At 37.3% G+C, this 24,281-nt stretch overlaps 1 protein-coding gene across 1 annotated transcript in view; it reads right to left on the bottom strand.

Moving 5' to 3' along the window:
- The window catches only part of ANGPT1 (angiopoietin 1), a 298,845-nt gene that overhangs the window by 10,142 nt on the left and 264,422 nt on the right, over positions 1–24,281 (bottom strand). The window contains exon 8 of the mRNA XM_052651746.1: positions 2,657–2,787. Within this exon, the coding sequence (XP_052507706.1) occupies positions 2,657–2,787 (131 nt within the window). The remainder of the gene's footprint in view (positions 1–2,656; positions 2,788–24,281) is intronic.

Raw genomic sequence — 24,281 nt, 5'->3', positions numbered from 1 at the left:
CTGTCGGTCTTTCATGTGTTGTATTTATTTGATAAGAAAAAAATATCTGTAAAAACAGACATGGAGAAAATGAAGTGCACATCTATATTAAAGTGGGCAAAAAAAGTACAATCAAAGTCAGTTTGTCCTTGTATAAAGTTGCTGATAATCTCACTTAAAGGATCACAGAGGTAATAAAAAGAGGTATTTTCTTTTAGGAAAAAAAAGTTCAAAACCTAACCTGTGGGTAACATTTTCAAAATATTCTAAATTTTTAACAGCTAAAATTGCATATAAAAGACTTCTGAATGTGATGTCAAAATGGCATTTTTAAAGCTTAAGGAGGAGGATATGACAGAGGCAGAATCATAATAAGCTGGCTTTGGTAATGCTAAGGCCAGTCTGATGTTGAAAAGATGTTACTATAAGTGGAGTGGATGGGAGTCCAAATGGGATGTGATTTGGTAGTGGTAGTAATGAAGGGCCTGGGTATGGTGATGAAGTTGGAAAGATTTTTCCAAAATGTTCCCTCTATACTCTTTCATGCTTTCTTAACTAATGAGAAAAAAAATTCATTTCATTGGTTTCAAAATCTGAAAGTGACTTCAAGGGTTCCAAGATGGTTATTCATTCATTCACGCAATGCATATTTTATTGAGTTCCTATGTGCCACAATCTATCAAGCTAGATGTTAAGGATAAAATGATGAATAGTTAATTACTTTTGTTTTCCTTATGTACAAAATGGACATTCGAGTTTTTCTCCTTGTGTCTCTCACAGAGTTGGTTTGGGATTCAAGGAAGATAATAATAATGATAGTAATACTATATTTGGAGAAGTTTAATGTCAGATTTAGAGAGTTTTTTCTCTAGTAGCTTGAGTTTGTTACAGGATAAAAAACAGAGGATAAGAATAGTTAAAGGTGGGAGTGATTACTCTTCCATTAAGAGAGGGAAACAACACTGAAACTGTGAGAAGAGAGACACCGGGAAAAAGCTTCCTTTACAGTTTTGCTTGGTGCCAACTCCTTTTATGCCAGAGCCTGGAACAATTTTGAGCGACATCATTTGCCATAAGGTTTTAATTCAGTGTTTCTTAGACTTCACTCAGTCATTTATCAACTTCACGAGCATTTTTTGCCAGGCCCATTTATAACTTTTATTAATATTTAATGAATATTTTTCTTGAAATCAATGATTTGTTAAATATCAAATATTGTGAATCCTTTTTAAAATGCAAAGTTTACATCATTCCTTTAAAGAGGAAATCAGCACCACTTTCTATAATAAAAGGGAGACATAAAACTCAGTAAAATTAAAAACATTTTAATTAATTTGAGGTAGATGCTATTGCCTTACCAGGGTCTTGAGACTGAGGCTGAAGAGTCTTCTCCTTCTTTGCTAAGAAGAGTAATTATTAAGTGCTGAAAAAGTATAGATAGGCTAGTACTAAACTGAGAATTTCTCTTTGACACACAAGGCGAGAAAAAATTTTTAAAAAGTGAAAGAGGATAAACTCTCTTACTCAGTGATATATATTATTTAATGGTATCTCCTATACCAGCTAAATTGGGCTCTAAAATCACTGCAGATGGTGACCATAGTCATGAAATTAAAAGACGCTTGCTCCTTGCAAGAAAACTTATGACTAACCTAGATGCCACATTAAAAAGCAAAGACATCACTTTGCCAACAAAGGTCCGTCTACTCAAGGCTACGGTTTTTCCAGTAGTCGTGTATGAATGTGAGAGTTGGATTATAAAGAAAGCTGAATGCTGAAGAATTGATGCTTTTGAAATGTGGTGTTGGAGAAGACTCTTGAGAGTCCCTTGGACTGCAAGGAGATCTAACCAGTCCATCCTAAAGGAAATCAGTCCTGAATATTCATTGGAAAGACTGATGCTCAAGCTGAAACTCCAGTACTTTGGCCACCTGATGCAAAGAACTGACTCATTGGAAAAAACCCTGATGCTGGGAAAGATTGAAGGCAGGAGGAGAAGGGGACGACAGAGGATGAGATGGCTGGATGGCATTACTGACTCAATGGACATGAGTTTGAGCAAGCTTCACGAGTCAGTGATAGACAGGGAAGCCTGGCTTGCTGCAGTCCACGGGGTCGCAAAGAGTCTGACATGACCGAGCGACTGAACTGAACTGATACCAACTAAATGTCTTGCAGAGGTCAATACCTTATAATGTAAAAGCACTGGTATAGCTAGTCTGAATTGCAAAACTTTAGATCTAGCTACACCTCTCTTCCCTCTTGACTCCATGTCAATAGAACGATCAATTACACAGCTGTAAAGCATTTTGTAAGAAAGTTTGGGGTTTTGCTTTTCTGTATACTGAATATTCAAATTGTTGTTTATTCCACCACAGGGATCATTATGAGTATTTAGAAAGTAGGATAAGGGGGACTTTAAGAGGTTTAAGAATTTATTCAGAACGAAGCTTAGCACACCCCCACCATACATGCTGGGGGAGGAGGCAAACTTCTAAATATGCTAACAATGTCTTGCACAAGAACATGTGGTAAATTAGTGGGCAGAGCAAAATGATCTCTAGGGACTTGCTCTTAAGTTTCCTGACCAGAAGATCATAGTCTTTTCTCACAGATAAGAAACCTCAAGCCTCAAACCAATGAAACATAACTTAGAGAATGGCCCCGTAGGACTTACCTCCTGTTAGCATGAGGGCACATTTGCACATGCAGTTGTCATTATCAGCATCTTTAGTGCTGAAATCAGCACCATGCAAGATCAGGCTGCTCTGTTTTCCTGCTGTCCCAGTGTGACCCTTCAAATACAACCTGAAGTTAAAAAAAAAAAAAAAAGATAAGTCATTCAATAGAATAATAGAACCCAGAAGATTGGTTTGTTGAATGTTTGGCTTTTTCATAATTTTCTCCCTTCTCTGAACTCAGCCCTTCAACAAAATGTTTTATAAGACCAAAGCTCTCTGAACAAAAGAAAGACAGAGAAGTCGGTAGGAGGAAAAAAGAAGGAAGGGAGGGAGGCAAGATTCCACTTTACAGACAAGTACAATTCTCCACCTGTGGGTAGAAAAGTCAAGTGAACCTTAGGACGCATCATGATGAACAAAACTAGAGGAGGCGATGGGACTCCAGTTGAGCTATTTCAAACCCTGAAAGATGATGCTGTTAAAGTGCTGCACTCAACATGCAGCAAATCTGGAAAACTCAGCAGTGGCCGCAGGACTGGAAAAGGTCAGTTTTCATTCCAATCCCAAAGAAAGGCAATGCCAAGGAATATTCAAACTATCACACAATTGTACTCATCTCACACACTAGCAAAGTAATACTCAAAATTCTCCAAGCCAGTCTTCAATGTACGTGAACCATTGCAATTCTGGATGTTCAACTTGGATTTAGAAAAGGCAGAGGAACCAGAGATCAAATTGTCATCATCTGTTGGATCTTTGAAAAAGCAACAGAGTTCCAGAAAAACATTTACTTCTGCCTTATTGACTACATGAAAGCCTTTGACTGTGTGGATCACCACAAACTGTGGAAAACTCTAAAAGAGATGGGAATCCCAGACTCTCTTACCTGCTTCCTGAGAAATCTGTATGCAGGTCAAGAAGCACCAGTTAGAACTAGACATGGAACAACAGACTGGTTCCAAATTGGTAAAGGAGTACGTCAAGGCTGTATATTGTCATCATGCTTATTTAACTTATATGCAGAGTACATTATGTGAAATGCCAGGCTGGATGAAACACAAGCTGGAATCAAGTTTGCTGGGAGAAATATGAATAAACTCAGATATGCAGATAACACCACCCTTATGGCAGAAACAAAGAAGAACTAAAGAGCCTCTTGATGAAAGTGAAAGAGCAGAGTGAAAAAGTTGGCTTAAAGTTCAATATTCAGAAAACTAAGATCATGGCATACGGTCTCATCACTTCATGGCAAATAAATGGGGAAAAAATGGAAACAGTGACAGACTTTATTGTTCTGGGCTTCAAAATCAGATGGTGACTGCAGCCATGAAATTAAAAGACACTTACTGCGAGGAATGTTTATAATAGCCAGGACATGGAAACAACCTAGATGTCCATCAGCAGATGAATGGATAAGAAAGCTGTGGTACATATACACAATGGAGTATTACTCAGCCGTTAAAAAGAATTCATTTGAATCAGTTCTGATGAGATGGATGAAACTGGAGCCGATTATACAGAGTGAAGTAAGCCAGAAAGAAAAACACCAATACAGTATACTAACACATATATATGGAATTTAGAAAGATGGCAATGATGACCCTGTATGCAAGACAGGAAAAAAGACGCAGCTGTGTATAATGGACTTTTGGACTCAGAGGGAGAGGGAGAGGGTGGGATGATATGGGAGAATGGCATTCTATCATGTATACTATCATGTAAGAATTGAATCGCTAGTCTATGTCTGACACAGGATACAGCATGCTTGGGGCTGGTGCATGGGGATGACCCACAGAGATGTTATGGGGAGGGAGGTGGGAGGGGGGTTCATGTTTGGGAACACATGTAAGAATTAAAGATTTTAAAATTAAAAAAATTAAAAACTTAAAAAAAAAAAGTAGGAAATATAAAAAAGTAAAAATAATGACATTGACCTCTTCAGGTTAATGTCAGGATTTAAAGAATTAGGCAGTATCTAGAATATTAAAATTTTTAGCAAATGAAAAAAAAAAAAATAAAAGACACTTACTCTTTGGAAGAAAAGCTATGAACAATCTAGACAGCATATTAAAAACCAGAGACATTACTTTGCCAACAAAGGTCCATCTAGTCAAAGCTATGGCTTTTCCAGTAGTCATGCATGGATGTGAGAGTTGGATTATAAAGAAAGCTGAGTACTGAAGAATTGATGCTTTTGAACTGTGGTATTGGAGAAGACTCTTGAGAGTCCCTTGGACTGCAAGGAGGTCCAACCAGTCCATCCTAAAGGAAATCAGTCCTGAATATTCATTGGAAAGACTGATGCTCAAGCTGAAACTCCAGTACTTTGGCCACCTGATGCAAAGAACTGACTCATTGGAAAAAACCCTGATGCTGGGAAAGATTGAAGGCAGGAGGAGAAGGGGTCGACAGAGGATGAAATGGTTGGATGGCATCACCAACTTGAAGGACATGAGTTTGAGCAAGCTCCAGGAATTGGTGATAGACAGGGAAGCCTGGCTTGCCGCAGTCCATGGGGTCGCAAAGAGTCGGACATGACTGAGCAACTGAACTGAACTGAAAATTCTCTATAGCTTGTGTGCTTGATGTTTGTTTTACCATATATACTCAAACTTACATTGTTCTGATAATGCAAGATCTACCAAAGGAAAATGGGTTTATTTTTATTGCTGTAAGTATTAATCTCTAAACAAAATACATAGAGTGTTGCTATAGCTTCTATCATTTTGTTAATATTGAATATTGATGATGTGCTAAAGGGTACTTACTCTGTGACAAGCACTTTGTTAAATGCTTTTCTGGTGTTATTTAATTTTTATAGTAAATCTGTGGTTCAGGTATCAACATCCCAATTTTTCATTCTAAGCTCAAAGAGGGTGATGGCAATTGTTGACAATAAAATCCAAGTTCTTATTAATCATTATGTATTCACTAAAGAAATATTTGTTGAGCACATACTATGTATCAATAATTGTTCTCAACATTTAATATATATCAGCAAATTAAACAAATGGAATGTCACCATGCCCTGAGGGACCTACATTCTGGCAGTATACCTAAAATTAATTTCAAAACCCCAACTGTTTAACCTCAAATATGGCATTCTTCAAAACCCTGCTTTACTCTCTAGGAAGATTTCTCATATAAAATTTGACCTATATTATGGGCTCTACAACAGTTTCCCATACATCAAATCACCTGGTTATCTGTGAAAAAGACCTACTCACTAGACTGAGGAATGCATGGTTTCAACTCGCATCTCAGAGTACTTTTGCACACTATCCAAGGAGAACATTTTGAAGAATATTTGTCTAGAATTCAAAAACTAGTGAACAAAACACAGTAGTTGCCTAATGTAGTTCCCTCACATCTGCTCATTTCCTATGGACCTGACATGCCGCTTTCATATCCATCTGGATACTTTGAAAAAACGCAAACTTGCTCAGCTCCTTCACTGGCTCCTCAGGACTCAAAATAGTTAAGTTTGTCAGTAGCCTCTGTTTGATATTCAAAGTCTTCTCTGATTGAGACCTTCCCCTCTCTCTAACTCTGCCTAATATCCCTCTGTTCTCATTCATCAAAGTCATCTAGCAATACTCCCTTCAAATCCATGTGTGTTACCGCTTTTGTGCCTGAGTCTCATTTAAGAATCTTCTCTACCCACAGTACATATAATGGGTGATTAAATCTCTCTATGAATGAGATGCTACTAGGACTGAGACCGGCTCTGAACAAAATTTTACATTATTATTAAATAGATAATAAATATTAGTTAATATTTTGAAGATACATATGTAAATATATTTTCCATATAAATATGATGTGTTTGCGCCTAAGGACATGTACTGTCCCATTATTATTTTGTAAGGGTCATATATTTTTAGTGAATAACAGTACTGTTGTATGACTGTGCCAAAACAGTTTACAAATACACTCTGCAGAGACTTTTCAGCAAGAGCGAAACATACAACTAAACCCTCAAGTTTCAGTTGTTTCAATAATTAATAGACCTTGTAGCTAACAGAACATTGAAGGAAGCTTCTAATGCTGAATTATCACATAAAAACTTACATTTTAAAACTCTGGAGATGTCGAGCTAAAAGTCACTCATCACACAAATTGTAGAATTTCCAACTGGGAATTTGCATTTTACATTGTAGGCAGCCCATGTGGACATGAGTTTCACCAGGGGAAAGCAAGGTGAGAGGTTACCAAGGGGAGTCGTAGGAACATGTTACCTGAGTGAATTCACCAGACCCTCAAGATATGGTCTGAAGTTTTAAACCGATCACTTTCTCAGCCTCTCAGAGGCAGACACACAACTTGAAAAACCGAGGGAGACTTATGTCTGGTCTCCATTTACAGTCAAAATAGGGCGCCCAGTCTCAGGTTCTCCTTGGAGGGAGTTTCACACAGAAAGCCAAATTATAATCAGAAAGTTGCTTTGTTGGTGAACACAGAATCGGAGTCTGGGGAGAAGGATGAATGACTTCAAAATTAAGTAGCTATGACTCTGCTGGCCTGAAATCTCCCTCTCCACTGGGAGTGGGTAAATTTAGCCCACAGGCGCTCTTGGATGAGTGATGCTAATTCCCACTCTGATTCTTGGATTCTCTATAATTTGTGATGACTTTCCTTCTTATTGGTTTAAGGTAAGTCAATACCATTTTCCCTGCAGTAGCTTTAAGCTGACTAATGGGGATAGACTTTCCAGGACATAATGATTTTCTACATTGTATTTTGTGGATAAGTGAGCAGAAATGTTAAGTTGATAGTAACTGAGTGACTGGATATATTGAACATAATTTATACTTTTATGTGTGCCTGTACTAAGTTGCTAGAGTTCAGTTCAGTTCAGTTCAGTTGCTCAGTCTTGTTCAACTCTTTGCAGCCCCATGAACCACAGCACACCAGGCCTCCCTGTCCATCACCAACTCCCGGAGTTCACCCAAACCCATGTCCATTGAGTCAGTGATGCCATCCAACCATCTCATGCTCTGCCTTCCCCTTCTCCTCCTGCCCTGAATCTTTCCCAGCATCAGGGTCTTTTCCAGTGAGTCAGCTCTTCTCATCAGGTGGCCAAAGTATTGGAGTTTCAGCTTCAGCATCAGTCCTTCCAATGAATATTCAGGACTGAATATTCCTTTAGGATGGACTGGTTGGACCTCCTTGCAGTCCAAGGGACTCTCAAGAGTCTGCTCCAACACCACAGTTCAAAAGCATCAATTCTTCAGTGCTCAGCTTTCTTTATAGTTCAACTCTCACATCCATACATGACCACTGGAAAAACCATAGCCTTGACTAGACGGACCTTCGTTGGCAAAGTAATGCCTCTTGCTTTTTAATATTGCTTTTAAGTTGCTTCAGTAGTGTCCAACTCTTTGTGACCACATGGACTGTAGCCCACAAGGCTCCTCTCTCCATGAGATTCTCCAGGCAAGAATACGAGAGTGGGTTGCCATGCCCTCCTCCAGGGGATCTTCCAGACCAAGGGATCAAACTTGTGTCTCTTACGTCTCCTGCACTGGCAGGTGGGTTCTTTACTGCTAGCACCACTTGGGAAGCCCTAATACTTTCATATGAGGGTTGTAATTTAGGCCTCATCATTTGCAAGGGTTTCTTTGTGTTACCAAGGCAATGGGAATGCACAATTAGAAATATGGGAAATAGAGAAAAGCAAAAAGAATTACTCTTGACATTATGGTTTATATACACTTAGTCTTTTCCTTGTTTTTTTTTCCTCTCCAAATAGAAAATATTATTTATATCTAATGAAGGAGACACAGGTTCCATCTCCAGGTTGGGAAGATTTCTCAGAGGAGGGCATGGCAACTCATTCAAGTATTCTTGTCTGGAGAATCCCATTCTCAGAGGTGCCTGGTGGGTTACACTCCATAGAGTTGCAAAATGTTGGACAGGACTAAAGTGAATGAGCATGCATGCATACATGTAATACCTGATTATATTCTATAAACAATTCTGAACAATGGGATAAAGTTTCTGCCCACAGGCTCATCTCAACTGCACTCCAGAAGTAATCGCTTATGTTAGTTTTGTAGCCTTTAAAGTTTCTTCTCACATAAACATAAATGAAAATAAAATAATGTTTTTAACGACACATTTTTCATATATGATTTTATGACTACATTTCCATACCACCACATATACTTCTTCAACATCATTTGGAAGCTGTTCTATGAGTATATCATCAATTGTCACAAGTTTAAGAGTGTCTTTATATATCTATAAACATATATGCAAGTATATATGTTAGGGTTAGAATAAATTGTAGAATAAATATCTACAATGTTTTGTTATGACCTGCACCAGCACGCAGCTCATCAACAATGTTAGGATCTGTGGTTAAAAGGAGACATTTTTCTAGATCCACTTAATCAAGACTTGAAGGTCAGTCTTACAGTCCTGTTAGCTCCTCTTTGTATTACTGACAAAAATCTTACAACTAGTCTCAATGTCTTGAGCCCTGATCCTTCCCCTTCTCCTTAGAATCATTCTCCATGTGGCTCATGCAAAACATGCCTCTCATTGTAATTCCTCTGCTCTGATTAAAATCCCTCAGTTGTTTTCCCAACACATGAAAGGTACAGTCCAAGTTTCTTATTGTGGTTTATAAGGACTTTGAAGATCTAGCCCTCCTCTACTTTCTCCCACACCAACCCCACACCTCCCATCTCTTATTTCATGCACACATACATAATGCTCCAGGCTTACCAAACACTTACTCCCTCAAAGCATCATATCCTCATTTCTCTGTCCTCTCTCCTGGAAGGCCTAGAATTTCTAGCTGCTGAACCCCTACTCATCTTTGAAGATTTATTTCAAGTATAATCTCAAAGAACACCAGATGGATACCTTTATGATGAAACTTAACTGTGCTATATTTTAGTTGCCTTTTCTTGTCTTCTCTCATAATAAATTGTAAGCTCCTTGAGGCATAAGATGTGTCTGATGTATCTTACACAACTGAATCACCAGAATCTAGAATAAACAGTGTCTGATACTGAAGGAAAGCTCAATATTTACTGAATAAAGAAATTATGAATATGAACTAATGATTTGTATAATTAACTTTCAGTAGCCTAAAGGTAGCAAGTAAAATAAAATCCAAAAAAAACATAGCTCTAATAACTAAAATATGCCTGGCCCATATTTTCAGAAAGACAGCTTTTGCATCTTATTTAGCCAGGTACTCAAAATCCCACTTCCTTGTCAACTAACTGAATAATTTAAAAATACACACACACATACACTTCTCTTGATCTTTCCAATTCTGTTTTTGTTCTCATATTCTCAGAGACTCCAGGATATGAAAACATGTCTGATATATTACGCAGGTAGAATAAAGGAAGAGAACTTATGTCTCAATTCTCATTAGTTCTTATGTGTTATTGAATGTCCCATTTGTATTGTGTGCATAGCCAAACGATATCAGAGGACATTCAAAATATAAAAATGCTTATGGTAAATTCTTTAGCTAAAATTACTTCAAAAACAAAAAGCCAAATAAGGAGTAAAATATTTTCTTAAGGGCCTGCCCAGTCTAGGGATCTTAAAAACAAGAAGCAGAGGCACAGGGAAGTCCCAAGATAGTGCACTGTAAATATTGGGACATACATGGCTGCAATGATTTAAAAGTAGAAGTGAGGGGCTGGCAAAATAGGGGCAGATAGTCAAAAAGTAGGAACTTGCAGTTACAAAACAAATCTTGGGGCTGCAATGTATGGTATGGTGATGATAGTTAGTAATACTGTATTATATACTAGCAAGTTCCTAGAAGAATATATCTTAAAAGTTTTAATCTCAAGAAAACAAAATTTAACTATGTATGGTGATGGGTGTTAACTAGCCTTATTGTGGTGATTATTTTGCAATATATACATATAGGCATATATTAAATCACTTTGCTTACACCTGCAACTAATATAATGTTATATGCCAATTATATCTCAGTAAAAAATAATAGAAGAGAGCAATATTTTTAGGAACAGTGGATTTTTGACCATACAAGTCTGAGCAGAACTTGTAATTTATATACAGGAGTATTCATCCCCTCTGTGTTTATATTCTTAACATGTTGCAGGGGGCTCCTTATATGCTTCTAAGCAAGAGTTGTTCTCTTGCACTGGGAAATAGAGATAGTATTTCTTAAATATAATTTTTTCAACACTCTTTTAAGATATTTACAAATGAGGACAAGTGTGCTTCTGCAGAATCCCACAAGGATTCTGGGAGTAATGGCATAATCAAGGATAGGTCTCTTCACAGTTAAGGGGCTCATTCGTTCTTAGCAGCTATTTAGCTAGCACAGAATAGCAATTATTAACCCAAAGCTAACAATCATTGTTGGTTATTTGATAGGGCCAGACTAAGTGCTGGCCATTCACTAATGCCAAGTATTTTTTCTAGTTAGATAAGAAAACTTATTTGAATTGAGCCTCAAACAGATTATTTATGTGGTTCTTTTTATTAGAGGTTCTGGTTAATTTCTAAAAGCTTTATGTATAATTAACTATCCATGACTTTCTCTTTTCTACTTATGGAATGCCACTTTACAAAAGAAAAGTCAATATACAGAAGGGCCAAAGTCAGCCTTGCATCTGACTCTGCTGAAAGGACTTAAAGTGTGAGTCACTGGAGAGAATGCTTCCCCCAAAATAACACTATGAGAATCTTGGATATTTATTTCTTGTGTTCAGCCAGTGTAGATGTGGCTTACATGAAGGATGATGTGTTAGGGGATAAAAAGCAAATGTTATTTCAGAGCAAAGAATTTGGCTTAGGAACTGAAGTATGAAGGATGCTAAAACAACAACAACCAACAAAAAATAACAATAGCACAAAACCCCCAAAGAACACCATTAGTTGCGACCAAAAAGGCAGCCACAAAATAAAATCATGGCGTTTATCCTTTTAAACCTATTTTCCCTAATTAAGGAAAAAAATATGAGTACCAATTGGTCAGTGACTGTAAAGAATGTCAGTATTTTTATTTTTTCAGTTAGCTTCTGAAGGGAAAATGAAACATTCATACTGAAATTAGTCATGATTTTTTAGTCATTCTTGTTGAAAATATACTTTTTCTTTCACTTACAGGTTTCAGTAACTAGAAAGACTAGAGCATATTTCCTAATGAATGTGGGACAATAGTGCATTCTATTATGGAGAAGTAGGTTTCAATATATACAGCTGTATCATAAAGTGATTCTATAATTTTCTTTTCTTTAAAATAAGCAGCCCAATACCATGCATCCAGTTTCTCACTAATTTTGTCTACTTAAGGGACTGTTATACCTCTCATGTTTTTACATCTTCACTGTACTGGGGGTGGGACGAGGGGAGGGTCTCTTTCATTATCCAAGGCAGTGGGAGTTGTATGTATGACAAATTGAAGTTTGGCCTCAGAGCCTTTAAACAGTAGACAGACTCTTAGATATCTGAACTTTAAGGTCTTACGTACTGACAAGCTGAGCAGATTTTTATTTTGGCTGAGTTCTCTCCCTGCCACCATATGGAACTAGTTTGTCTTTTCCATAATCACTTGAAGAAAATGCAAAATAACCCCCACGGTTCTCTTTCAGAGCCTGGTAGCAATGACTCAATTTGACAGAGTTTCCCAACACTGTTATGTCTTCTGGTCGCTGCTCCAGGGCTGTCTCTGCTTTAACCACCCTCCCTGCCCTGCCCCCACACTACTGAAAGGGCTGGGCACCAGCAAAGAGTGATACCAGAACTTGTCTTTTAGCACTGAGTTTAAATGATATAGGTAACGTCTTTTGCTGAAAGTAAAGACAATATTTCTCTTGTCAATCTACATAGAGAGAAATCAGTGTTTGCCTTAGTGTAGACTTCTAGCAAGATTAGGCATTTATTTGGTGTCATGAAGAGGTCGTAGAGAGGTATACAATGATTAGTATTGTATGGAAGAAGGTAAGGGAAAAAAAATCAAAAGATGCTAAAGTGTTCAAAAAGTTTAGTGGAAAAAATTAGCTTTGGAAGCTATGGATGACTTGGACTTTGCAGGAGGAATGAAGAGGATATTTTCAATAAAAGGGGTGTGAAATTCATAGCATAATTAAAGTGAAGTAATTTAAGATCAAAAAAGGTAAGATATAAAGGGGACTCATCAGTCCTTTGAATGTGTTGGGAATGTCAAGTGAAAAGGCAGGCAAAGAACTTATTTAAATACTAAGCACTTAAGATAGATTTTTTTTCCTTTTTTCATTTCTATTAGTATTTGAAGCTGAAAATTACTTGTTTTGTTTTCATAAAATGGTCTTTTTGTTAAGTATAGAGTTCTACAGTGGGAATTACTAAGGCTGGAAGTCTTGAGATAAAGACAAGAATATAAATTTTATCTTAGCACAAAGAAGACTTGAGCTCTATATTAGCCATTCCTAATATAGTAAACTTATCTCTAGTTAAACAATGTTTTCTATTTCTTTTCAAAACAGCATCATCAAGATAAACATTTTATTCTCTTTAAATAAAGAGATTGTGCAGGATTGTGCAAGCACATCTTGGGCTTATGAATGACCAGAACTTTACTGAACTGATTCTTTGCTCTCAAGTCTAAAATCAACCATCTTTCAAGACAAAGTATTATGCAGGAAGCCTTTTCTTTCTCCTATAAACTGCTGTTGCACAGATAAGTTGCTTCTCCTGTGGCATATCTCATTTTGCCGGTTGTAGGATTTCTCTTTATATATGTGTCTTTTCTTCCTCAACAGACTGTTAAGCATTTGATGAGAGCTCTTCCTGTCTTAGTCATCTTTCTAAACTCCATATATGATTTACATGATAGGTATTAACAAATACTTATTGAGTCAATATGAATTAAGAATTCAAACTGTTAAGATTTACTTATCACAAGAGATTGTTTATATGTAGTAATATTTTAACTCCAATAATACAATTATGTTTTACAATTCAAATGCCATGGGCTTTTTTTTTATGATTTGAAATTTGTCCAATATTAATGATCTAATGGTCTGCTCAAATATTATTGGGACAATGTTTTAATAATGATGGAATTAGTTTGTGGCTGCCACCAGAAATTTGAAGAAACATCTCATGGAATAAACTATTAAAGCAAATACAAGAAATGAGAACATCAAGTTTGACCAAGGGATCTGTAGGTATACATAAGTTCCATTCCGTTGGATAATTCCCTCTGGAACATAGATATTCATTTTAAAGATGTGTTTCAAAAGCTTCATCTTCTTTGTTAGAGGATAGAGGTCTTTCCAATGCTGAATCTTAGGACTGCAATCTCTGTTGGAGCAGGCAGTATTAAATGTGCCATCTTCTGCTACACTATTTTTCCTATGCTAGAGACATATTCTGTTACTGTACTGTTCATAGGTGAATGGATTATGTACTTATTTGCAACAGCCTGTAAATGTGAGAAGATAGGAAAATATGAAGTAAAGTTGGTGCACCTATGAAAAAGAGAGTGAAGATATGCCTATGATGGAGAGTTGTATGACAATGATCTATATTCATAGTTATGAATGTGTAAGTAGAAGGAAAAATTCATATGAAGTTTCAAAAGAAAAGAGAATGTGGGTAGGAAGATTAAAATATCTAATAACATATGGTTGGCAAATTAAAAATTAAGGACAAGATAGACATGGAGAGATACTTAAGTATATAAAGATCAACAAGATATAGGTGGTTTGGTACAGAGTAAGTATGAATGAAGAAAATAATTGACAATAAAGTCACTAACTAAAATTTTTCCTTCTTTCATCTCCCCACTGCCCACAAAAAGTAAACATATAAAACATGGGCTTCTGATGAGTAGGACTGTGTTATGTACATTTGCATATGAGTGTCTATAGACCTCAAGAGATAACGGAACAGAGTTGGGAGCTTAATCGTCTGGGTATGCACTGTAGCTCTTATCCTTTCTGATCCTCGGTTGCCTCATCTATAAAATGAATCTAATACTAGTAGTGTCCTTCTAAGACTAATGTGACAAATAAATGAAGTAATACATATAACGGGGCTTCCCCAGGGGCAAAGTGGAAAAGAATCTGTCTGCCAATGCAGGAGATGCCAGAGATGCAGGTTTGATCCCTGGCTTGGGAAGATGCCCAGGAGAAGGAAATGGCAACCCACTCTGGTATTCTTGCCTGCAAAATTCCATGGACAGAGGAGCCTGGAAGGCTATAGTCCATGGCGTTGTGAAGAGTTGGATGCAACTGAGAAACTGAGCTCAATATATATAACTCAATAAATATAAAAGTCTTGAAAAGATTGTTGCATGTAGAGTACTTATCAATATTAACAAAAAATTAAACAAAGAAATAAAACTTTCCTAACCAATAACTATAAACAACAGAGAAGCACAGTAAACATTAGCTAAACAAAAAAAGTCTAAATTAAACAAGCAAAATGTATCTGTCATCGGTACATATGCATAAGCATACTGAAAGTGACAAAAATAGTGAGATAGACAGGCAGCTAAATAAGACACATTTGTAGGCAATAAGCTGGAGAAATAAAAGATGAGAAAAGGCCAGTTTTCTCAAATTAATAGGCCCCATTTCCTTTGAAAGTTTTTCTCATTTTTATACAGAGCAAGCAGAATACTAAGCACAAAGAACAAGAAACCAGAGTCACTTTGATGACCACCTAAGTTAAGGTCTACATTATTTTGAACCCAGAGGCCTGAATAATAATCCTTTAATTCAAAGGTCCGTCCAGTCAAGGCTATGGTTTTTCCAGTAGTCATGTATGGATGTGAGAGTAGGACTATAAAGAAAGCTAAGTAAGTGCCAAAGAATTGATGCTTTTGCACTGTGGTGTTAGAGAAGACTCTTGAGAGTCCCTTGGACTGCAAGGAGATCCAGCCAGTCCGTCATAAAGGAGATCACTTCTGGGTGTTCACTGATGCTGGGAAAGATTGAGGCAGAAGGAGAAGGGGACAACAGAGGATGAGATGGTTGGATGGTATCACTGACTCAATGGACATGAGTTTGGGTGAACTCTGGGAGTTGATGATGGACAGGGAGGCCTGGCATGCTCTCATTCGTGGGGTTGCAGTCAGACACGACTGAGCAACTGAACTGAACTGAATTCAAACATTTATTCTTTAATAAATTAAAATTATAATCTTTTGAGAATCCTATGTTTTTCTTGGCTGAATCCAGTATATACATTTTTTCCTTTCTTTACTTATAATTGATACTTGGAAAAATCCCTGAAAATATCACCCGTTCCAACCTGTATTTTAATTCTCATTTCTACCTTCTGAATTCTTCCTTCATGACACTGTCTTTTTAAGTTGGCATTATCTGTTTGCAAATGGAACTATATCATTGGTAAATCACCAGAATTTGTGTAGTGTATTAGTTCAGCTCAGTTCAGTCGCTCAGTCGTGTTCGACTATTTGCAACCCCATGGTGTATTCTAATGGCATTAGTGTATTACTCTAACCATCATTTAAGAAGAAGTATCTTATCTTATTTGCTTCTTAAGCCTCAGATATTCTGATGCAGATATGTAATTCGATACATACTTTAACATGATCAGTGGAAGATGTGCAAGTGTGAAAAATGCCTGAGATAGCAAGGGTCATGGAAATCTGTGGTGTGATTAAAAAAGGAACATTTCCAAAATTACAGGACATTTCAGCCCCAAATAATCAGAAACTTCAGAGAAGCCAGTTTCATTTATTCCCTAATTCTATTATGATTGCTTAATATAGTATTAGTTTTCATTATACATATTTAAACTGTACACTCACTTTTCATCTAAGTTGTGACAACATAGATTTTTAATGTCCCTTTCTTGACTTCAGTTCAGTTCAGTTATGTCCGACTCTTTGTGACCCCATGGACTGCAGCACACAGGGCTTCCCTGTCCATCATCAAATCCAAAGCTTGCTCAAACTCATGTCTATTGAGTTGGTGATGCCATCCAACCATCTCATCCTCTGTCGTCCCCTTCTCCTCCTGTCTTCTAACGTTCCAATGAGGTCATTTCCAATGAGTCAATTCTTTGCATCAGGTGGCCAAAGTATTGGAGCTTCACCTTCAATATCAGTCGTTCCAATGAACACCCAGGACTGATCTCCTTTAGGATGGACTGGTTGGACCTCCTTGCAGTCCAAGGGACTCTCAAGTCTTCCCAATACCACAGTTCAAAAGCATCAATTCTTTGGCGCTCAGCTTTCTTTATGGTCCAACTCTCATAACCATACATGGCTACTAGAAAAATCATAGCTTTGACTAGATGGGCCTTTGTTAGCAAAGTAATGTCTCTGCTTTTTAATATGCTGTCTAGGTTGGTCATAACTTTTCTTCCAAGGAGCAAGCATCTTTTAATTTCATGGCTGCAGTTGCCATCTGCAGTGATTTTGGAGCCCAAGAAGATAAAGTCTGTCACTGTTTCCCCATCTATTTGCCATGAAGTGATGGAACTGGATGCCATGATCTTAGTTTTCTGAATGTTGAGTTTTAAGCCAACTTTTTGACTATGTTCTTTCACTTTCATCAAGAGGCTCTTTAGTTCCTCTTCACTTTCTCCCATTAAGGTGGTGTCATCTGCATATCTGAGGTTATTGATATTTCTCCTGGCAATCTTGATTCCAACTTGTGCTTCATCTAGCCCCATATCTCTCATGATGTACTCTGCATATAAGTTAAATAAGCAGGGTGACAATATACAGCCTTGTCATACTCCTTTCCCAATATGGAACCAGTCCATTGTTCCATGTTTAGTTCTAACTGGTGCTTCTTGACCTGCATACAGATTTCTCAGGCAGCAGGTAAGGTGGTCTGGCATTCTCATCATTTTAAGAATTTTCCACAGTTTGTTATGATCCACAAGATCAAAGGCTTTAGCATAGTCAGTGAAGCAGAATTAGATGTTCTTCTGGAATTCTCATGCTTTTTCTATAATGCAACGGATATTGGCAATTTGATGTCTGGTTCCTCTGCCTTTTCTAAATCCAGCTTGAACATCTGGAAGTTCTTGGTTCATGTATTGTTGAAGCCTCGCTTGGAGAATTCTTGACTTATGTTAAATGTTAATATAATGTAGAACTTTGATAAAAATGAGTTGATCAGTTTTTCTCAGTTAGATGATTGCATTTGTTGAAAATTTATGATAAATTCTTTCTCCATTAAAAACAAAATGGTAAACTCGCACTCTGTTATCTCTGAGTGCTTTTGCACAGTGCTGACAGAGTACACTCTATTCTGTACATGTACAAAAATGTATCTTCCTGAAAGCTGTAACAATGAAATCCCATTTCTCAAAGTTCAGAAATACATACAATAGTGATTTTCTATTTTTAGTTCTAAAGAAAAATAATGTTCTTCTAGTATTCCTCCCTTTTTTAAGGATACATTAAAAAAAATGAGTGCCAAGTGAATTACATGGCACTGAGACCCCTGTAAAGAACATAAACAGTCCCTTAAACTTATTTCAATTTGGCATCACGTGTGGCTGACAGAGTTAGTTCTGAGTGAGTGGCTCACTGACCAGACCTCTTCTGGTGCCTAGCAGACCAGGCCAACAGCCATCTCCGAGAGTTTATGGGTTTGCTTTTTAACAAAAAATTAAGCCAGGACCTTGTAAAACTTATGATTGAAACTGGCCATTTTTCTTTTTTTTAGTATAAACAAGTTCAAGGGAGGTAGTTTTGTTCTCATTTTTATTTCTGTCTAAAGAGCAGCAAGAAACTTTCTTTCCAGCATTCCCTAGGGGAATACAGAGGAGAAGGAAAGGGTGAGTAGAATGCTGAAAACCATTGGGAGACACTGTTTGAGGATTTTTGCAAAGAGAAAATATGTTCTCTTGTACTTGGACAATGTGTTGTTATAAGTTCTGCAAATAAGGCTTCAGATTGTTCTCTTGACCAAAATCATCAGTATACTTCTCTCCACAATTAATGTAATATAGAGTCCATTTCTTTATCATGTAATATGGCCTTTGTTTTCTGTAGCGCAGCAAACCTCAACATATAAGATACTTGCTTTTGTCTAACTAAGGCAGGCTCTCTCCCACCTCTGGGTCTTTGCCCACATTGCTCCTTCTGGCTACAATCACAAGACTTTCCTCCTTCTGCCACCATCCTCCATACAAGCTTTGTGGACACTTATTCTTCACAAATAACCAAAAATTCCTCTAGGAAGCTTTTCCTGGTCCCCTTTGATCTCCTCCAATGAACCCCATCCATCCTCAACCTCAGCCAAGTTGACTTCTTTTCTTTATTGCCCAGGTTAGCTTAATTCCAAGGGTTCTTACTATGAACCTGAATCACACATAAATGCAAGCAAAATCTGTGCTTGTCCATTTATTCTGGGGAGAAGATGCATAGCTCCAGCAAAACTTTTAAAAGATCTATAATTCCTTGATCAAAAGCCAAAACAGTACAAAACAAATAAATCAAATGGGCATGTTAAAAAATACTGCAGCTGAAACTTTTAAGTCAACTAACCCATATTTTCTTCCAACTCTTCATTTATTAGTTCCACAAAACCAGCAGGGATGATGTTTCCTTTCAGTGTCATTAAAGTATTGATTCTGCCAGCATCATCTGGGTATACTTGGTAGGCTTGAGATACGTAGGTTCTATCCCAGGATCAGAATCTCTGGATGTGAGATTCAGAAATCTACACTTTGGATAAACACCTTAGTTGACTATATGCATACTCAAATTTTGCAAATAACTGAGCAGTACCAGTACCAAGGAAATAATAGCAACATGGTAAATGTTTGATGGGTGACCAGCTGACTGAATAAATGAATGAATGCAGATTCTGATTTCAAAAGAATTGTAACAGCTATTAAGAGAGTAATTTTAGTGAAGTTACGTAAATTAAAGCAAAACCATATTCACGTAAGAGAAAAAACAAAATAATTATGAATATTGGACCACTAAGTATATTATAATTATTATTTAATATCATTTACTTCATGCCAAATATTTTAAACAATTGGTGTCACAACATTGTTGTAAATATTTGCAGAATTTTTAAATATACCTAGTATTCTTTCTTAGGAGAAGAATTACATTTGAATATGATATGGTCATGTTGGTGTCACAACACTGACAATATGATATGGTCATGTTGGTGTCATAACATTGTTGTAAATATTTGCAGAATTTTTAAATATACCTAGTATTCTTTCTTAGGAGAAGAATTACATTTGAATATGATATGCTTCTTTAATGTCTTCTAACCTAGAGCATATTTGAAAATATTGACTTAATATCTCTAATTGTCAGCATACACTCTAGGTTAGAAGACATTAAAGAAGCATATCATATTCAAATGTAATTCTTCTCCTAAGAAAGAATACTAGGTATATTTAAAAATCAGATTATAAATAAGTACAAACTACTCATTTGCTCTTTAACACATCCATTATTTTTAAGGCACAGTTAATTAACATAATTATTTTATAACAATGTTGTGACACCAATTGTTTAAAATGCTCTCTAGAATTGATCATAAACACATGTGAGGAGAATGAAGTGTTTTTCATTTGCAGTCTAAAAATGAAAAAGACTAAAATTATTCTTTCTCCAGGTATTTAGTTGAATTTCTGGGGCAAGTAATAAAAGGGCACTTTTGATTCTTTGGGGCTTCCCTGGTGGCTCAGAGGGTAAACTGTCTGCCCACAATTTGTGAAACCTCGGTTTGATCCCTGGGTCAGGAAGATCCCCTGGAGAAGGAAATGGCACCCCACTCAAGTATTCTTGCCTGGAGAATCCCGTGGATGGAGGAGCCTGGTAGGCTACAGTCCATGGGGTTGCAAAGAGTCAGACACGACTGAGCGACTTCATTTTCTTTTTCTTTCTTTTGATTCTTTCAATAAAGAATGAGCAGAACAGTTTAAGCACTTGTATGTTAGTATCAAAAGAGACATATCTAAGCATTCTGCAAATATTTGGCATGAAGTAAATGCTCAAGTAAAGGGCTTTCCTGCTGGCTCAGATGGTAAAGAATCTGCAGGGGACCTGGGTTGCTAATGTCCTCTGGAGAAGGGAATGGCTGCCCACTATAGTATTCTTGCCTGGTGAATTCCATGGACAGAGGAGCCTGGTGGGCTATAGTCCATGGGGTCGCAAAGAGTCAGACACAACAGAGCCACTGACACTTTTACTTTGGGCGTCCCCTGTGGCTCAGTGGTAAAAGAATCTGCCTACAATAAAGGAGACACAGCACAAGCCGTGAGTTCAATCCCTGGGCTGGGAAGATCCCCTGGAGAAGGGAATAGCTAAGCACTCCACTAACACTCCAGTATTCTTGCCTGGAAAATCCCATGGACAGAGGAGCCTGAGGAGCTCATTCTACAGTGTTGCATAGTTGGACACGACTTGAAAACTAAACACACACAAATGTTCAATTAATATAGAGAAGGCAATGGCAACCCACTCCAGTACTCTTGCCTGGAAAATCCCCTGGTAGGCTGAAGTCCATGGGGTCACTAAGAGTCTGACACAACTGAGTGACTTCACTTTCACTTTTCACTTTCATGCATTGGAGAAGGAAATGGCAACCCACTCCAGTGTTCTTGCCTGGAGAATCCCAGGGACGGGGGAGCCTGGTTGGCTGTTGTCTATGGGGTTGCACAGGGTTGGACACGACTGAAGCGACTTAGCAGCAGCAGCAGCAGAGTTAATTGTTATGATTATACTATCAGCACAGAATTTATAGTTGAGCATTTAATGTTCATATATAATTGTTAGTTGCTAAGTTGTGCTCAACTCTTTTGAGATTCCATGGACTGTATTCCCCCCAGGCTCCTCTGTCCATGGGAATTAAAAAAAAAATGATACTGGAGTTAAGTTGCTAGTTCCTTCTCCAGGGGATCTTCCCACCAGGGATCAAACCCATGTCTCCTGCACTGGCAGGTGGATTATTTACCACTGAACCATCAGGGAAGCTTCATGGGTAACTACTTATGGTTGAAATGAGTAAAGGTTCTCAAAAATAAATAAATCATCTACAGAGAAAAAGCACTGTATTAGTCACAGGGTAGTCAATATTTTATATTGTCATTTTCATCGGTTAAAAACTTTTCACTAAAAAATATAACTAAATCTCATACTTTCTGATAAGTTCACAGTTATTTACCTGTGATTTCTAAAAAACAAACAAACAAAAAAACAGTTTACTCACCTAGTGGCAGCTATCAAAATTGTAGGCAGAGTACTTAGTCCTTGTAACCCACAAACTACTTATTTATGACAGCAATAAAGCATCCTTTTCCAGAATTAATCAGCCAAGGGCATAAGATATGCCTTACATTTATTTTACTAACATTTTATTTCATTTGCTTGGCATCATGCAAAATAGAAATTCTTCCATAACTTTTGGAGGTTAAAAAAAATAAACAGGAAAAAAAATAAAAAAAAATAAACAGAAAAGTCTGCAGTTGAATAGATCAAAGAAATGAATCTCATCCAAGTAACAATCCAAGAAATTAAAAAATAATACTTTATTAAAAACCTTGCATGGAAACCGTCATATGTTGCCATTCTTTACCATAAACCTCTGGATATTGACTTGGTCTCTGAATTTCTAGCATCTGGATCAATAATGGCCATATGGTAATCAACTGCGTTTGCTGAATTCACAAAAGATATCTTTGTTGATATGTCTTTCATATACTTATTATAAAGTGTTTCCCTTCCAGACACAGGCCATGCATTGTAGAGAGGTCCCTGCCCTCCTAGGAATAGCAGTCTAATAAGAGGGAATAGTCCATTACAACCCACTGTGATAAGAAGTCTGATAAAGGCATGCAGAGAGCACAGGAAGAGCACACAGAAGGGGCTCCTTACCCAGCCTGAAAAGCAGAGCTCTACAGGCTGAGCTAAGACAGTCAAGTCAGGACAGAGGTTAAGCTCTTGAAGGACAAATGCTAAGCTGGGTGTATTTGCCTCACCCACCATGTTTTGCACACTGCTGTTGCTCATATTTATTGAACAGGGTAATAAAAACACTGACTGAAAAAAAAAATTGATTGAATGTGAGAAAAGATCATGAAGACAGGCTGCGCTTGGGGGCTAAGTCCTAGGTCTCTGACACAGTACTAGTTGTCTGGCTCTCCTCTTTGCTCTTAGCATCGTGCTCCATTATCACCTTTGTATACTCTATAAAATACAATACCTTACTACTTGCAGTTTGCCTAGTGAGACATGCCAGCTCTCACTCACAAGCTTTCACACATGCTATTCACTCTTCTACCGCCAATTTGACCCATTTCTCCAGCTAAATCTAACTCACCATTTTAATGTCACCTTAGGTCACCTCTTGGAGGCCTCCCCAGTCCCCTAAAATTGGTTAGGTCCCCCTATTAATGCCATATTTCTCTTTATCCCTGAACTCACTATGTTCATGGCACTGGAATTGCCTGTTTGTCTGTCTGCTATCTACCCCTAGCTCCAAGGCATATGAGTATAGACATGTGTGAACACACACATACATGACTGTGCTGAAATATCTCTGGAAATATTACCCTAGGACAGCACATAATAGAAAATAACAAATATTTTCTTCATTGAAGATAGAACCTTCATCATTTCAGTGCTGGCCAATATTTAGGAGGACCCCCGGCAGTGGGATCATAGGACATTTCTACAGATTACTTCCTGGAGGCAGCGTTAGCTGGTTCTAACAATCTTTGCCAATCTACACATTTCCAGGACAGTAGTTCTCTGAGCCCCAGCCTTACTCAAGCTGGAGCAGGAATCCTGGGAATTCTTAGACCTAACAGCATCAAGGTGTTTCTCATCTTGGAAAAATCTAAGACTCTGGAGACTGACATTAATCTGCATTAAAGTCAAGAGATTTCTTGACCCTGATAAGACCTGAAGAAGACACAGAGTGACTTTGTAAGATCATGTCTTTTTCTTCTTGAAATACTACATCTCAGTTTAAGGAATATAAAATACAAATTTTGTCAAATAAAACAATTCCTTCTGTTTTAGAAAGCATAACCACAACATAGTCTAAATAAAAGTAATACAACTCCCAAGTTGGAGAAATTATTTGAAAATACAAATAAAACTACTTAAAGCCTTAGGTTTGATATCTAGGTTAAAAATTTAAGAGGCTAGAATCTGCCAAGAGATTTCCTATGTGTTTATTTTCTACCTTGATTGATCCAGAACTGCTGTAAGAAATAAATTTCCCCTTAGTATTTCAACACATATGCTACTGTTCTATCTAGGACCATGCAGCCCAGAGGATCAGAAAAATTAAAAACATTTCATTAAGAATTGAAAAAACTTTTGAAATACCAATAAAAAATGCAGGACTTAAATTTATGTGGGAGACTCAAGAGAATTCTTTTCAATCTGCACTAATTTGTTTTGTCCATAAAATACATACATGGTTTGGGAAGACTTTAATGACTGAAAAAAGGGATTTGGGAATTGGAACGACTTCATCCTTTTTATCCCTCCTTTCTACTCCTTTTGCTCTTCAGTTTACTTCTGAGTACCTGAACATGGGGAAAGTAAGGTGACTTGTTCAAGGTCACCCAGAAAAGTAAGTAGAGATCCAAGCCTAGAGTTCATGTCTTTTAATTACCAATTAAATATTTTACCCAACACATAAAATTGCTTCCCAG

This window comes from Budorcas taxicolor, chromosome 14, assembly GCF_023091745.1.
Source record: "Budorcas taxicolor isolate Tak-1 chromosome 14, Takin1.1, whole genome shotgun sequence".
NCBI classification, from domain to species: domain Eukaryota; kingdom Metazoa; phylum Chordata; class Mammalia; order Artiodactyla; family Bovidae; genus Budorcas; species Budorcas taxicolor.
This window is presented reverse-complemented; position numbering and strand designations above follow the sequence as displayed.